General features: G+C 44.3%; 1 protein-coding gene across 1 annotated transcript in view; it reads left to right on the forward strand.

The window, feature by feature from the left end:
• Positions 1-14,959, forward strand: part of LOC141067361 (L-selectin-like) — a 297,474-nt gene that overhangs the window by 233,572 nt on the left and 48,943 nt on the right. Inside the window, exon 8 of the mRNA XM_073558054.1 lies at positions 9,746-9,931. Within this exon, the coding sequence (XP_073414155.1) occupies positions 9,746-9,931 (186 nt within the window). The remainder of the gene's footprint in view (positions 1-9,745; positions 9,932-14,959) is intronic.

A 14,959-nucleotide genomic window follows, 5' to 3' on the forward strand; every position in this document is an offset into this window, starting at 1 on the left:
TATATGTAGTATGTATGTAGCATGTAGCATGTATGTAGTATGTATGTGGTATGTATGTAGCATGTAGTATGTATGTAGCATGCATGTAGTATATATGTAGTATGTAGTATGTATGTAGTATGTATGTGGTATGTATGTAGCATGTAGTATGTATGTAGCATGCATGTAGCATGCATGTAGTATGTATGTAGCATGCATGTAGTATGTATGTAGCATGCATGTAGTATATATGTAGTATGTATGTAGTATGTATGTGGTATGTATGTAGCATGTAGTATGTATGTAGCATGCATGTAGTATGTATGTAGCATGCATGTAGTATGCATGTAGCATGCATGTAGCATGCATGTAGTATGTATGTAGTATGTATGTAGTATGTATGTAGCATGCAGTATGTATGTAGCATGTATGTAGCATGTATGTAGTATGTATGTAGTATATATGTAGTATGTATGTAGCATGTAGTATGTATGTAGTATTTTTTTTTTTTTTTTTTTTTAACATTTAACACATTAGCCGGATGATGGGACTACTACTGTCCCATCATTGGCTAATGTGTCAATCACTGTCATGGTAGCAGGCATCGCCAGATGGGACTTGTAGTCCCATCGGACGATGCTTGCACAGACCCCCGGACATCAGCACAGCCCCCCGGCAGGCCGGCACAGCCCCCCGGCAGGCCGGTACAGACCCCCACAGGGTGCACAGACCACCGGCAGGCCGGCACAGCCCCCCGGCAGGCCGGTACAGACCCCCACAGGGTGCACAGACCACCGGCAGGCCGGCACAGCCCCCCGGCAGGCCGGTACAGACCCCGGGCAGTCCACACAGCCCCCCGGCAGGCCGGCACAACCCCCCGGCAGGCTGGCAGAGACCCCCGGAAGGCCCGAAATGACGGCGCATCATGATGCGCACACACCGCGCATCATGATGACGTCAGGCTGTCAATCAACTTTGAACTTCCGATTCCGATGCCGAATTCCGATATTGAAAAAATATCGGAAGTCGGTATCGGAATTCCGATACAGCAAGTATCGGCCGATACCCGATACTTGCGGTATCGGAATGCTCAACACTACTCATTAACTAAAAACTAAAAATAAGGATTAAACAACAACCACAAGACGGATTTCATCAACCAGGGTCTCAATTTAATCAGACCCCTGTACATTTTTTACTCTTTGTTTCATTGCAGCCATTTGGTAAATTCAAAAAGTTAATTTTTTTCTCATTAATGTACACTCTGGAGTCTGAACTGAGAAAGTAAGTTAATGTGTATGCACAATGTAAGTGCATATTAACACATGACCATTAACCAGAGAAAACAAAAAGCAAAAAACACAAATATCCTAAACTAAAAAATAAAAAATAAACTGCAAATAATGCATAAAGGTAATAATAATAAGGGTATTTAGTAAACATAATTTTGATCAAAATAATGTACAAGCCATCCCGCCACATCACGGCAACCCTTGTGGGACAGTCCCTTCTCTAGTATTTAAAACCTTTTCACTTGCCAAGTGACGTGAATGTGAACAAGGATCGAGCGACTGAACCACTAGTCGAACTAGTGTTTACTAAATACCCTTATTATTATTAACTTTAAGCATTATTTGCAGTTTATTTTTTACTTTTTAGTTTAGGATATTTGTGTTTTTTGCTCTTTGTTTTCTCTGGTTAATGGTCATGTCTTAATAAGCACTTACATTGTGCATACACATTAACTTACTTTCTCAGTTCAGACTCCAGTTTTTTAGCAAAGTATAACTGCAGCTAAGTATACAGAAGCTGCAGTTATTTCAATGGCAGGAGTCAGGACCCCACACTATGTATCTGTATCTTTTGGGTATGTCTGCCGAGTAAACACTTCTTATTACTTGGACTTAGCTTTTCTTTTAAACCATCTTACTCCTTCACCATGTTTACATATGCACTTACAGTGTTTGCTCCATTAATCCTCACTCTCCTTTGCTATCACAAACTCCAGCACCCTCTAACCAAATAATCATGTCCCCTTTGTTAGAATCTGCTCAGTTTGTGACTATCCACCATTTTCTTGTAGTGTTTTGGCTACTGGTCTTTTTCCCCTGGTGCTGCGTTTGCCTTTGGTCAAGTGATTGTATCACCCTTTATTAATCTGCACCTGTCTCTCATTCCTTGCTGGACAACAGTATTAATCCACTTGAAGTCTGGCTTGGAGCCTTGCTTTGCTCTCTGTGTGTTTAATTAGTGCAGTTCTGGGACCTCTGGTTCCACTAGCCTCAGTTTCTGTTTTCAGTTTGCTTCTGCAGCCTTCTTTGTGTTTTCTGTTCGGAGGTGACCCATTTTTGTACACAGCCCTTATATTTTTCAGGGACCCCCTTCCCCCTATCTATAGGTCTTCGCTTGAGATTAGCCTAGGATCGTCAGTGGGTCTATTCACAAGGAATGGGTCGCCCACTCCATCGTAGGGAACCAGCCTAGCCACAGTGCAGGGTCAGTTTTCCCCTCCTACCCTAGTTCTGTGCTGCAGAACCGTAACACCCCTCCCACTTACCTCCCCACCTGACCTCCTCTGCCAACCTGCTCCTCAACCTCAGATCTCTTCTAATAAAACATAAAACAAGCCAGCAACTCTTTCTCCCACCTGCTCTCCCTCTCTCTGCTTCTCCTCACTGCTGGCAACATATCTCCCAACCCTGGACCCCCACAGCTAATACTTCCCATTAATTCCCCCTCCTACCGCTCCCTACCTAATATGAACTGCCCCAATCTCTCCAATGTAAAACACATGCCCTTGATGTGCACCCCCTTGCTCTCTTTCTCTGGTGCATTCTGGAATGCCCGCTCCATCTGCATAAAGCTTCATGCGATTCAAGACCTCTTTTTCTTTCACAATCTTGCCTTCCCCGGCCTCACAGAAACATGGCTGACACCCTCTGACACCGCCTTCCCTGCTGCGATGTGTTATGGTGGCCTCCATTTCACCCACACTCCTTGCCCCAGTAACAGACATGGTGGACGAGTGGGTCGTCTCCTTTCTTCCAACTACATCTTTAACCCAATCCCACCTCTTCCCTCCCTTATCATCCCCTCTTTTGAAATCCACTCTGTCCGCATCTACTCTCCTTTCAACTTCCAAGTGGCCACCATATACCAACCTCCAGGCCTGGCCACTGCCTTTATTGACCAATTCTCTACCTGGCTTCTTCACTTTCTTTCCACTGACATCCCCACTATCTTCATGGGCGACGTCAACATCCCTACTGATACCCTTCAGTCAACAGCCTCCAAACTCCTGTCTCTTACCTCATCCTTTGGACTTGCTCAGTGGTCCTCCTCAGCCACTTACACAGACAGACATACATTAGACATGGTCTTCACCGGTCTCTGCTCTCTATCTAACTTCACCACCTCCCTTCTCCCTCTATCTGACCACCATCTACTCACTTTCTCATTCCTGTCCTCTACACCTGTCACCCATGTCCAGCAACATGCGCAACCCTGAAGAAACCTGGAACATCTAGACTTCCACATGCTCTCTGACTCTATTCTACCACTGGTATCCATAACCTTACTCCATGACACAGACAGTGCCACTGCTTTCTACAATGCCACTCTCGCATCAGCTATTGACGTGGTCACCCCTCTCGTTTATGGCAGAGTGCAATGTATCAACAGACAACCCTGGCACAATAACACCAATTAAAAGCTCTGGCAAGTGTTTAGGGTTGCAAAGCGGCGTTGGAAGAAAACAAATTCGTAAGACGATTTCACTGCATTCAAACAGGCAACACTCACTTTCAAATCTGCCTTCACCTCTGCTAAACAGGCCTACTTCACAACCCTCATATCTACCCTATCCTACAACCCCAAACAGTTATTCAATACTTTTAACTCCCTCATCCGCCCACCACTGCCCCCTCCAACCTCCCTCATCTCTGCTGAGGACTTTGCCACAAACTTCAATAATAAGATTGACCAAACAAGGCAAGTCTTCATTGTTAACCACCACAACCCCTTATTATATCAGACCAATGCCCAAACCCCATAACCTCCCTCTCCGACATCACTGAAGGGGAGCTAAATTGTCTCCTCTCCAAATCACACCTCACCATCTGTGCACTCAACCCCATCCCATCCCACCTCCTTCCCAACCTCACCATCACTCTTATCCCATCCCTAACCCACCTCTTCAACCTATTACTAACTTCTGGAGCCTTCCCTTCTGCTTTCAAACATTCCACAATTGATCCTATACTGAAAAAGCCAATCCTTGACCCAACCATTATGTCCAGCTACTCCCATTCGCATCCAAACTCCTGGAGCAGCACGTGCATGCTGAATTTTCCATCCACCTCTCATCTAACTTGGTCTTTGATAATCTACAATCTGGTTCCCACCCCCATTACTCCACTGAGACAGCCCTGACCATAATTACTAATGACTTACTTACAGTCAAAGCTAAGGGACAATACTCTATACGCCTCCTTCTAGACCTGTCGTCTGCTTTTGACACAGTTGACCACTGCCTCCTATTGCAGATCCTCTCCTCCTTTGGCATCAAAGACCTTGCCCTATCCTGGATCTCTTCATACCTTTCCAACTGCACATTCAGTGTCTCCCACTCCCACACTACCCCCACATCCCACCCTCTCTCTGGTAGAGTCCCCCAAGGCTCTCTTCTCAATCTATACACTTGGGCTGGGGAAGCTCATAAAGTCCCATGGATTCCAGTACCACCTTTATGCTGATGACAATCAAATCTACAATTGTGCTCAAAAGTTTACATAGCCCAGGAGAATTTTTGCTTCCTTGGCCTTTTTTCAGAGAATATGAGTGATAACACCAAACGTTTTTTCTCCACTCATAGCTAGTGGTTGGTGAAGCCATTTATTGTCAAAGTTTTCTCTTTTTAAATCATAACAACAACCCAAAACATTCAAATGACCCTGATCAAAAGTTTACATAATCCATTTTTTAATACCGTGTATTGCCCCCTCTAACATCAATGACAGCTTGAAGTCTTTTGTGGTAGTTGTGGATGAGGTTCTTTATTTTCTCAGATGATAAAGCTGCACACTCTTCTTGGCAAAAAACATCCAGTTCTTGTTCATTCCAGGGCTGTCTAGCATGAACTGCACACTTGAGATCTTTCCAGAGTGGCTGAATGATATTGCGGTCAGGAGACTGAGATGGCCACTCCAGAACCTTCACTTTGTTCTGCTGTAGTCAATGACAGGTCAACTTGGCCTTGTGTTTTGGATCGTTGTCAAGTTGGAACGTCCAAATATGTCCCATGTGCAGCTTCCATGCTGATGACTGCAAATTTGCCTCGAGTATTTGATAATAATGTGCTGCATTCATCTTTCCTTCAACTTTGACCAAGTTTCCTGTGCTTTTGTAGCTCACACATCCTCAAAATATCAGCGATCCACCTCTGTGCTTTACACTAAGAATGGTGTTCCTTTTATCATAGGCCTTGTTGACCTCTCTCCAAATGTAACATTTATGGTTGTGGCCAAAAAGTTCAATTTTGGACTCATCACTCCAAATTACCTTGTTACAGAAATTTTGAGGCTTGTCTCTGTGCTATTTTGCATACTGTAGGTGAGATACTTTGTGGCATTTGTGCATTAATGGCTTTCTTATGGAGACTCGACCATGAAGCTCATTTTTCTTCAAGTGCCTCCTTATTGTGCATCCTGAAACAGCCACACCACTAGTTTTCAGAGAGTCCAGTATTTCAGCTGATGTAATTTGTGGGATTTTTTTTGCATCCCGAACAATTTTCCTGGCAGTTGTAGACAAAATGTTTGTCGGTCTACCAGACCCTGGTTTTGTTTTTACAGAGCTCTTGATTTTCCATTTGTTAATAACAGTTTGAATGCAACTGACTGGCATTATCAATTCCTTGGATATCTTTTTGTATCCCTTTCCTGTTTTATACAGTTAAACTACCTTTTCCCGTAAATCCATTGACAATTCTTTTGCTTTCCCCATGACTCACAATCCAAAAACGTCAGTGGCTGGATGAAAGATGCAAGAGTGTGTCTGGATCCCAGAAGCTCACTCAGCTTTTATGCACACACTGATTACAAGCAAACAGGTCACAGGTGAGGATGTTACCTTTAGTAGCCATTCAAACCCATTTGTGTCAACTTCTGTGCATGTTATCAGGCCAAAATCACCAGGGTATGTGAAATTTTGATCAGGGTCATTTGGATGTGTTGGGTTGTCATTATGATATAAAAAGAGAAAATTTAGTAGTTTGACAATAAATGTCTTCACCCAACTACTAACTATGAGTGGAGAAAAAGTTTTGGTGTTATCATTGATATTCTCTGAAAAAAGGCCAAGAAAGCAAAAATTCTGCTGGGGTATGTAAACTTTTGAGCACAACTGTACCTCTCTGGCCCAGATGTCACCTCTCTGCTGTCCAGAATCCGGGAGTGTCTATCAGCCATATCCTCCTTCTTCTCTCGCTTCCTCAAACTCCATGTGGACAAATCTGAGCTCATCATCTTTCCCCCATCTCACAGATCTTCCTTAGCTGACCTATCACAATTAACGACATCACGCTTTCCCCTATACCAGAAGTCTGCTGCCTCGGAGTAACCCTTGACTCTGCCCTGTCCTTCAAACCGCACATCCAAGCTCTTTTCACCTCCTGTCGCCTTCAGCTCGAAAATATTTCCAGAATCCGTCCCTTCCTCAACCCTCAATCTAATAAAATGCTTGTGCATGCCCTCATCATCTCCCACCTTGACTACTACAACATCCTTTTCTGTGGCCTCTCTGCTAACACCCTCACACCTCTCCAGTCCATCCTTAACTCTGCTGCCCAACTAATTCATCTCTCTCCTCGCTGCTCCTCCGCTTCTCCCCTCTGCAAATCTCTTCACTAGCTCCCATTCCTTCAGCGTATCCAGATCAAATTACTAATACTGACCTACAAGGCCATCTATTACCTGTCTCCTCCATATATCTCTGAACTAATCTCCCGTTTTCTTCCCTCACATATTCTTTGGTCCTCCCAAGACCTCCTTCTCTCCACACTTATTCACGTCTCATCCAACTGCCTCCAAGACTTCTCCCGAATATCCCCTATCCTCTAGAATACTTTGCCCCAACACGTCCGACTATCAACCAAATTTGGATCCTTCAGACCGAACTTGAAAACCCACCTCTTCAGGAAAGCTTACAGCCTGCAATGACCACGCTACCTCCTCACCACTACCAGAGCTACCACCTCAACAACACGGGAGCTGCCGCAACCGCCCAACCTACTGTCTCCTTCCCCACCATCATGTAGAATGTAAGCCCGCAAGGGCAGGGTCATCTCCCCTCTGTATCAGTCTGTGATTGCTAGCTTGTTTACTGTAAGTGATATCTGTAATTTGTATGTAACCCCTTCTCATGTACACCATGGAATCAATGGTGCTATGTAAATAAATAATAATAATAATAATAATATAACTAGATGGCTTCTAAATCTTTTATAAGTTCTCTGATTTTTCGGAGCTCTGAGAAACATGTTGCTCTCCCTGAACTGCTAGGTTGCACCCCATACATTTCTAATTTTGACAAGTTTTGCTGACACTACACCGATAATGTGAAATAATTTTCCAAAAGTTTAAATGGTTCAAGCTTACTTTTAATTTCTACAAATAGCTGCAATAAGGGATTTTTCTTATGTACATTATTATTAAATCATATCGCATTAAACTGCATTCATTAAAAAAAAAACAACTTTCCCATACATGTACAATAGCTGTTATTATGTGCATTTAGTGGTAATTGCCATCTTTACTCTTCCAAGAATCTATCTTCACATACAAATTTTTCAAGGCAAATAACGACCTGAATGAAAATGAATTCCTTAGCTAATAGATGTTCTAAGTAATGAAATTTGCTTTCCCATCATTCTGATAATTGTCTGTAAGATCATCATGAGAAAATACCTCATCTATGTGCAAAACAGCATCAGATCTATATTCAAAAATATCCATAGTATGCATGTGGCAAGCTTTGCAGACCTATTACTAATTAGTGAAAAAGAATGTACAAAACAGACACAAAACAATAAAAAATCTGCTGCTGGTGGAAAGAACGGCATAGGTCAACACCTAGCATTAAATATTCATATAATATAGACACCGCAAATGCAGGGACTCAGCTAGAGATGTCAAAAGCTAGTACAGAGGTAATGGTATCTCCGAATCACACAACAACCTGCCTAACTCCATACCATACCTGGCAGATGTCGGCTGTGTTATACAGCAGGTATCTGCCTGTAACTGTAGCTATCAAAGCCAAGCTCCAATTGCTGCTTTTAACCTTTTAAATACCACTATCATTCTCTATAGCAGCATTTAAAAACAACGTGTCACGTCTCAAGATGTTGTTAATGGGGTTGTCCAGGTTTGGGGCACAAGTCTGCAGTCACTCTATGTTACTGAAGACTTATGCTTCCTCACATCGCATACACTGCGCCTTGGGGGAATTCTCAGGTATCGGGAACCTGCCATCATGTGTACACAAGTATGTGATTTGCATACTTCTGGCCACATTCTGGCTAGATGAGATCGGCCTCACTCAATACACTGGCATTGAATGAGGCCAGAGACATCTAGTCGGCACGTGTCATGATGTATGCAAATTACATACTTACGGCCGCGTGCCTGCTGCTCCTAGCACTGGAGAATCCTCCACCGAGTGACTGCAGACTTATACCTTAAGGATGAACAACCCTATTAACCAGTAGATATGTGGTCCATCTGCATGTTAATAGCGTTCTAAAGCTGTGTGGTCGCTGCACTGAAAGCCTGGCTGCCATTAGGAAAATAACTCTATTACTCCTGGCAAACGACAATGCTTCAGTCACCGCTAAGTACATTTCCATATCCCAGCACTAACTGGCAGCCATCCCTTCAGTGATTCCCCTGAGCCAGTTGTCTCTGATTGCCAGGGTGTGGTTAAAGTTGCCGCTCACTATGTACTGAGCAGTGATTGAAGTCGTGCTGTGTATGGTAAAATTAATGACGTCCTTTATAACTACTTTGTCTTGCAAAAAAAACAAGCCCTCTACTACTGTCGGACGAGAAATATAAAAGTTATGACTCTTGGAAGAAGGGGAGGAAAAAAACAAGTGCACAAATTAAAAATAAGCCACGGCAGGAAAAGATAAAGGCTATGTGCACACAATGCGGCTTTTGCTGCGGATCCGCTGCAGTTTTGGCTGCAGTTCTGCAGACAGTGTACAGTAGCATGTTAGTCTATGAGATTTACATTCTGCTGTGCACATGCTGCAGATTTTTAACTGTGGAAAAGCTGCGGTTTTGAATCTGCAGAAAGAATTGACATGTCACTTCTTTTCTTTTCTGCGGATTCTGCTGCGGTTTACCATCTCCTCCATTGTAGAGGTGATAAACCGCAGGGCAAAACTGCAGGCCAATCCGCAGGTAAAACCGCAGGTCATTGTACCTGCGGTTTTACCTGCGGTTCCACAGATAAAAATCCGCAAACCAATCCGCAGCGTGTGCACATAGCCTAAAAAATGGGATCAATTAAATAGTGCAGTATCATTGCCTGCTTCCACAATGACACTTATTGGTTATATTACTGTTTTTTCTTTCACTACCTACATCTTCTACTTTCTTCAGTGAATATCAGGCTTCCTCTGACTGTAACATTGTGCACAAACAGCAATTCCTAAATTTTAACATACCTCTCTCACTTCAGAGCATCATTATTTCTGTTCTAGCTGTTCCCTGTGGCACGCTCAATTCTCCTCCACAAGGATCATTTACATGCAATCATCCATGGAATAAAAACAGCTTTGGTTCCACTTGTGAATTCACTTGCTCAGAAGGATGGAATTTAAAGGGATCCAATAAGACAACATGTAGCTCCAAAGGCCAATGGACAGAATACACACCTGAATGTGAAGGTATTTTCTAAAGATTTTTCAGTATTTCTGTGCATATTATTATCAATAACAACAATAAGGCCGACGTAACACTACCCTAGAATATGGCAGAGTGCTATGCGAGAAAACATTACATGGCACTGGGCCTAGGGGTAGCTCACATAATCGTTTATTTTCTCAGGCGTATTCGACATGCGTGTAAAATCGCATCATGCTGTGATTGGCACCGAGACTCTACCAAGACTCGCCAATGCAAGCCTAAGGGTGCGAGAAAAAAAAAAATCACATAGCACTCGGACCATGCGAGTGCTGCCTGATTTTTATGCATCGGTGTCAAAGGAATGGCAAATGGCAGCTGGGGAGAAGTGCACGGCAAGACCAGTTCATAACAGGCTCCTAGAGGCAGGGCTCAAGTCATGTAAAGGTAGAAAAAAGCCTTTCATCAATAAGAAGCAAAGGAGAGCCAGGCTGAAGTTTGTCCAACACCACAAGGATTGGACCATAGAGGACTGGAGTACGGTAATCTTCTCTGAGTCTAATTTTCAGCTTTGTCCAACACCTGGTCGTCTAATGGTTAGACGGAGACCTGGAGAGGTATTCAAGCCACAGTGCCTTGCACTAATTGTGATATTTGGTTGAGGATCAGTGATGATCTGGGGATGCTTCAGCAAGGCTGGAATTGGGCGAGTTAATCTTTGCGAAGGATGTATGAATCAAGTCGCATGCAAGGTTATTCTGGGAAAACAGTTGATTCCTTCTGCTCAGGCAATGTTCCCCAACTCTGAGGACTGGTTTTTCTAGCCGGACAATGTGTCATGCTTGGTCATTTAACATGTGGATGAAGGACCACCACATCAAATCTTTGTCATGGCTAGCCCAATCTCCAGACCTAAACCCCATTGAAAACCTCTGGAAAGTAATCAAGAGAAAGATGGATAGTCACAAGCCGTCAAACAAAGAACTGCCTACATTTTTGTACCAAGCAGAGGCGTATCTAGGCTTTCTGGCACCCGGGGCAAGAATTTGGTTCGGTGCCCCCACCCCCCCCCCCGCCCAAGTACATATGCGACTTGCACACTTAGCCATGTACCTGCGAGCTGCTCTTCCTAATGCTCTCAATGTTCAGTAAAAAACTGAGAGAAGCAGGAAGAGAAGCTCATTGTCACAGGACCATACCTATGAAAATCGCATATGAGTGAAGTGTCCATGTGATGACTACTGCAACCTGCAGAGCTGAATCCTGACATTGCAGCTTCTGAATTCTCACAACGAATGCACTGCACACTTTTAGGATTCTCCCTTGCCGATGTACAGTCATGTCAGCACAAGTATGTGATTTATATACTTCTGGCCACATTCCGACTAGACGTGCCCGGCCTCGCTCCGTTCATTTTCATTGAGTGAGGCCACACACGTCTAGTCAGCATGTGACCGCATGTATGTAAATTACCGGCACGAGAGAATCCTAACAGCGTTCAGTGAGCACTGTGAGAATTCAGAAGTCTGCAGTCACATAGAATGTCTGCAGACTCAGCACAGACCTGGACAACCCCTGTAATGTTCCTAACAAATAAAAACATGAGAATAAGTCAGTAGCACAAATAACATTTACATCCAGGTACCTTGTAGATGACGTCGTCTCTGCAGTCAGTCACCTTTTCTTCTAGACCCCATGATGAGTTTTCTCATCCACAGCGGCTTCTGCAGACTTCCATCTTCTCCGGTCTTCTGCAGCAAATCTCCACACGATGCCCTTAAATATAGAAGTGTCATTATAATGCCCCTGAATAAAAATGTCTGCAATATACTGTCGCCTCACACTATTCCCCTCTAGCATCCCACCTGTTCACCATACTGTCTCCTCATATATTTACCCCCTCACTCTCTATACTGTCTGCTCACACATATCCCTGACTCCCCATACTTTGTCCACTTACATTAACCCATTCGCTCTCCATACTGTCTGCACCAATCCCCCATACTGTTTCCTCATACATACTCTTTATTTTGTGTCCTCAAATCTCCCCACACATTAAATCCCCCCCATCCCCAATCCCCCACACACATTAAGTACCCCCATCCCCACTCCAAATCCCCCCACACATTAAATAAACCCCCATCCCCACTCCAAATCCCCCCACACATTAACCCAATCCCCACTCATTAACCCCCATCAGCACTCCAAATCCCCCCACCCCCACTCCAAATACCCCCACACATTAACCCCATCCCCACTCATTAACGCCCCCCACACATTAACCCCCATCCCCATTCATTAACCCCCGCACACATTAACCCAATCCCCACTTATTAACCCCAACACCACTCCAAATCCCCCCACACATTAAATAACCATCTCCACTCCAAATCCCCCCACACATTAACCCCCATCCCCATTCATTAACCCCCACACACATTAACCCCCATCCCCACTCATTAACCCCCATCACATTAAATAACCCCCATCTCCACTCCAAATCCCCCCACACATTAACCCCATGGGATCCCCACTCATTAACCCCCACACACATTAACCCCCATCCCCACTCATCAACCCCCATCCCCACTCTAAATACCCCCACACATTAACCGCCATCCCCTCTACAAATCCCCCCCATCTCCACTCATTAACTCCCCCTCATCTCCCATCTTCGGTGGTTCTTCAGCTCCACAGAGGAGCACACTTACCACCAGCGTTTGCTTTTGGCGCTGGGGAGTGACGACAGCAGCATGATCACATGACATGTCACGCTGCTGACATCACTCTGGCCCGGCGGTCAGAGCTTCATTTGTACTGTCGTCTGTATAGACGCCAGTATAATTGTTCCCTGGGAGCTGGCAAGCGCTCCTTCTCTGCGCCGGCTGTCAGCTTGACAGCTGACACAGAGAACCGCCGACTCCCAGGCCGGGGGGGTGGCAGAACGCAGCCGCCAAGGAGGACACTGCGGACCGCTGCATTAGGCGGCTCGACTGCGCCCCCCTGCTGGCTGCGCCCGGGGCAACTGCCCTGGCTGCCCCCCCCTAGATACGCCCATGGTACCAAGAGTGGCATAAGGTCATCCAAAAGCAGTGTGAAAGACTGGTGGAAAGCCTGCCAAGACACATGAAAGCTGTGATTAAAAATCATGGTTATTCCACAAAATATTGATTTCTGAACTCTTCTTGAGCTAAAACATTAGTATTGTTGTTTCTAAATGTTTATGAACTTGTTTTCTTAGCATTATTTGAGGTCAGCAAGCACTGCATTTTTTTGTTATTTTGACCATTTTTCATTTTCTGAAAATAAATACAAAACTTAGTGCTTGGAAATTTGAAGATATGTTTGGCAGTAGTCACATATAAATGTATTTATATTACATAGATAGAATAAAAGCTGGCAATTCATGTGCCGCATACAGTAAAATCACACTGATAGGTTAGAATAGACTATATAGAATAGATACATACACATAGAATACATAGATATATAGATGTCAGTGACACACACATATAAATGTATTTATATTACATAGATAGGTAGATGGAATAAAAGCCAGCAATTTATCTGCTGTGTTCTGTAAAATCACAGCAGGAGCCAACAGAATAGAAGAGATGGATTGCATACAGTAAATACACATAGAATAGATAGATATATAGATGTCAGTGACATATATACTTAATACAGTGTGTGTGCAGTTTACTGTACATGTATTTAATTATTATTTCTCTGGAAAAAAGGTATGGGCTCCCGTATTATTTTTGTAACCAACAAACGGAAAGCCAATGGCTGGAAGACAATGTTTATAGCCTGGGAAGGGGGTAATACCCATGGAGCTTCCCAGGCTAGTAAAATCAGCTCACAGTTAGCAGTGCGCTTCATACAGTCTGATCAGAATGTTAAACTAAGAACCTCATGTTCAATTATATGTACATTTTTGCTTTGTGAATTAGATCAATGTATGATTTTTGGAGGTGCACTTCATGCTCTTTTTTTGCGTATAGCATGTTCTTTTACATTTCTTGGACCAGCACTCCTCCCATTTGGCACAGGTGATTTTAATTAGCAGGAAACTGCAAAGTAAGGGGTCTAGCCCAGTTCTGCTCTCACTGAAGAGCTTGATGGAGGTGAGTTTCATTGCTCCTTACATTTGGTGTGGTGCTGTGTTTTTGTACTGATGGGGCAGTGCAGTCTGGAGTCATGGGGACTTTGTCTTGCATCATTGGCTCTGTGAGACACCAGACCATCTGCCCTGCTCTGCATTGCCGCTGTGGCGGTGGTCAGTGCATGGCTCCGCTCCGTGGGGGCGATGAGGACTCCATCCATTTGGTGGTGGTGCGGTGTGGCGGCCATTGTTGCTGTGGTTTTGTGCTGGTGGGGCGGTGCGGACTGAAGACACCAGGCCGTCTGCCCTGCCTGTGCATTGCTGCTGTGGTGGTGGTCGGCGTACGTCTCTGCTCCGTTAGGGCGGTAGGACCCACTGCGAGGTTTGCCACATGTGGCAGTGGACTTCATACAATCTGATCAGAATGTTAAACTAAGAACCTCTTGTTCGGTTATATATAAATTTTTGCCTAGCAGCATTAGATTATCGTAAAGTTTTTGGAGGTGCGGTTCATGCTCCTTTTTTTTTTGGCAAATACAATATATACACTCACTGGCCACTTTATTAGGTACACCATGCTAGTAACGGGTTGGACCCCCTTTTGCCTTCAGAACTGCCTCAATTCTTCGTGGCAGAGATTCAACAAGGTGCTGGAAGCATTCCTCAGAGATTTTGGACCATATTGACATGATGGCATCACACAGTTGGCCCAGATTTGTCGGCTGCACATCCCTGATGCGAATCTCCCGTTCCACCACATCCCAAAGATGCTCTATTGGATTGAGATCTGGTGACTGAGGAGGCCATTTGAGTACAGTGAACTCATTGTCATGTTCAAGAAACCAATCTGAGATGATTCGAGCTTTATGACATGGCGCATTATCCTGCTGAAAGTAGCCATCAGATGTTGGGTACATTGTGGTCATAAAGGGATGGACATGGTCAGCAACAATACTCAGGTAGGCTG

The sequence above is a fragment of the Dendrobates tinctorius genome, unplaced genomic scaffold (assembly GCF_039654945.1).
Source record: "Dendrobates tinctorius isolate UK_male_01 unplaced genomic scaffold, ASM3965494v1 ptg000012l, whole genome shotgun sequence".
Lineage (NCBI taxonomy): Eukaryota > Metazoa > Chordata > Amphibia > Anura > Dendrobatidae > Dendrobates > Dendrobates tinctorius.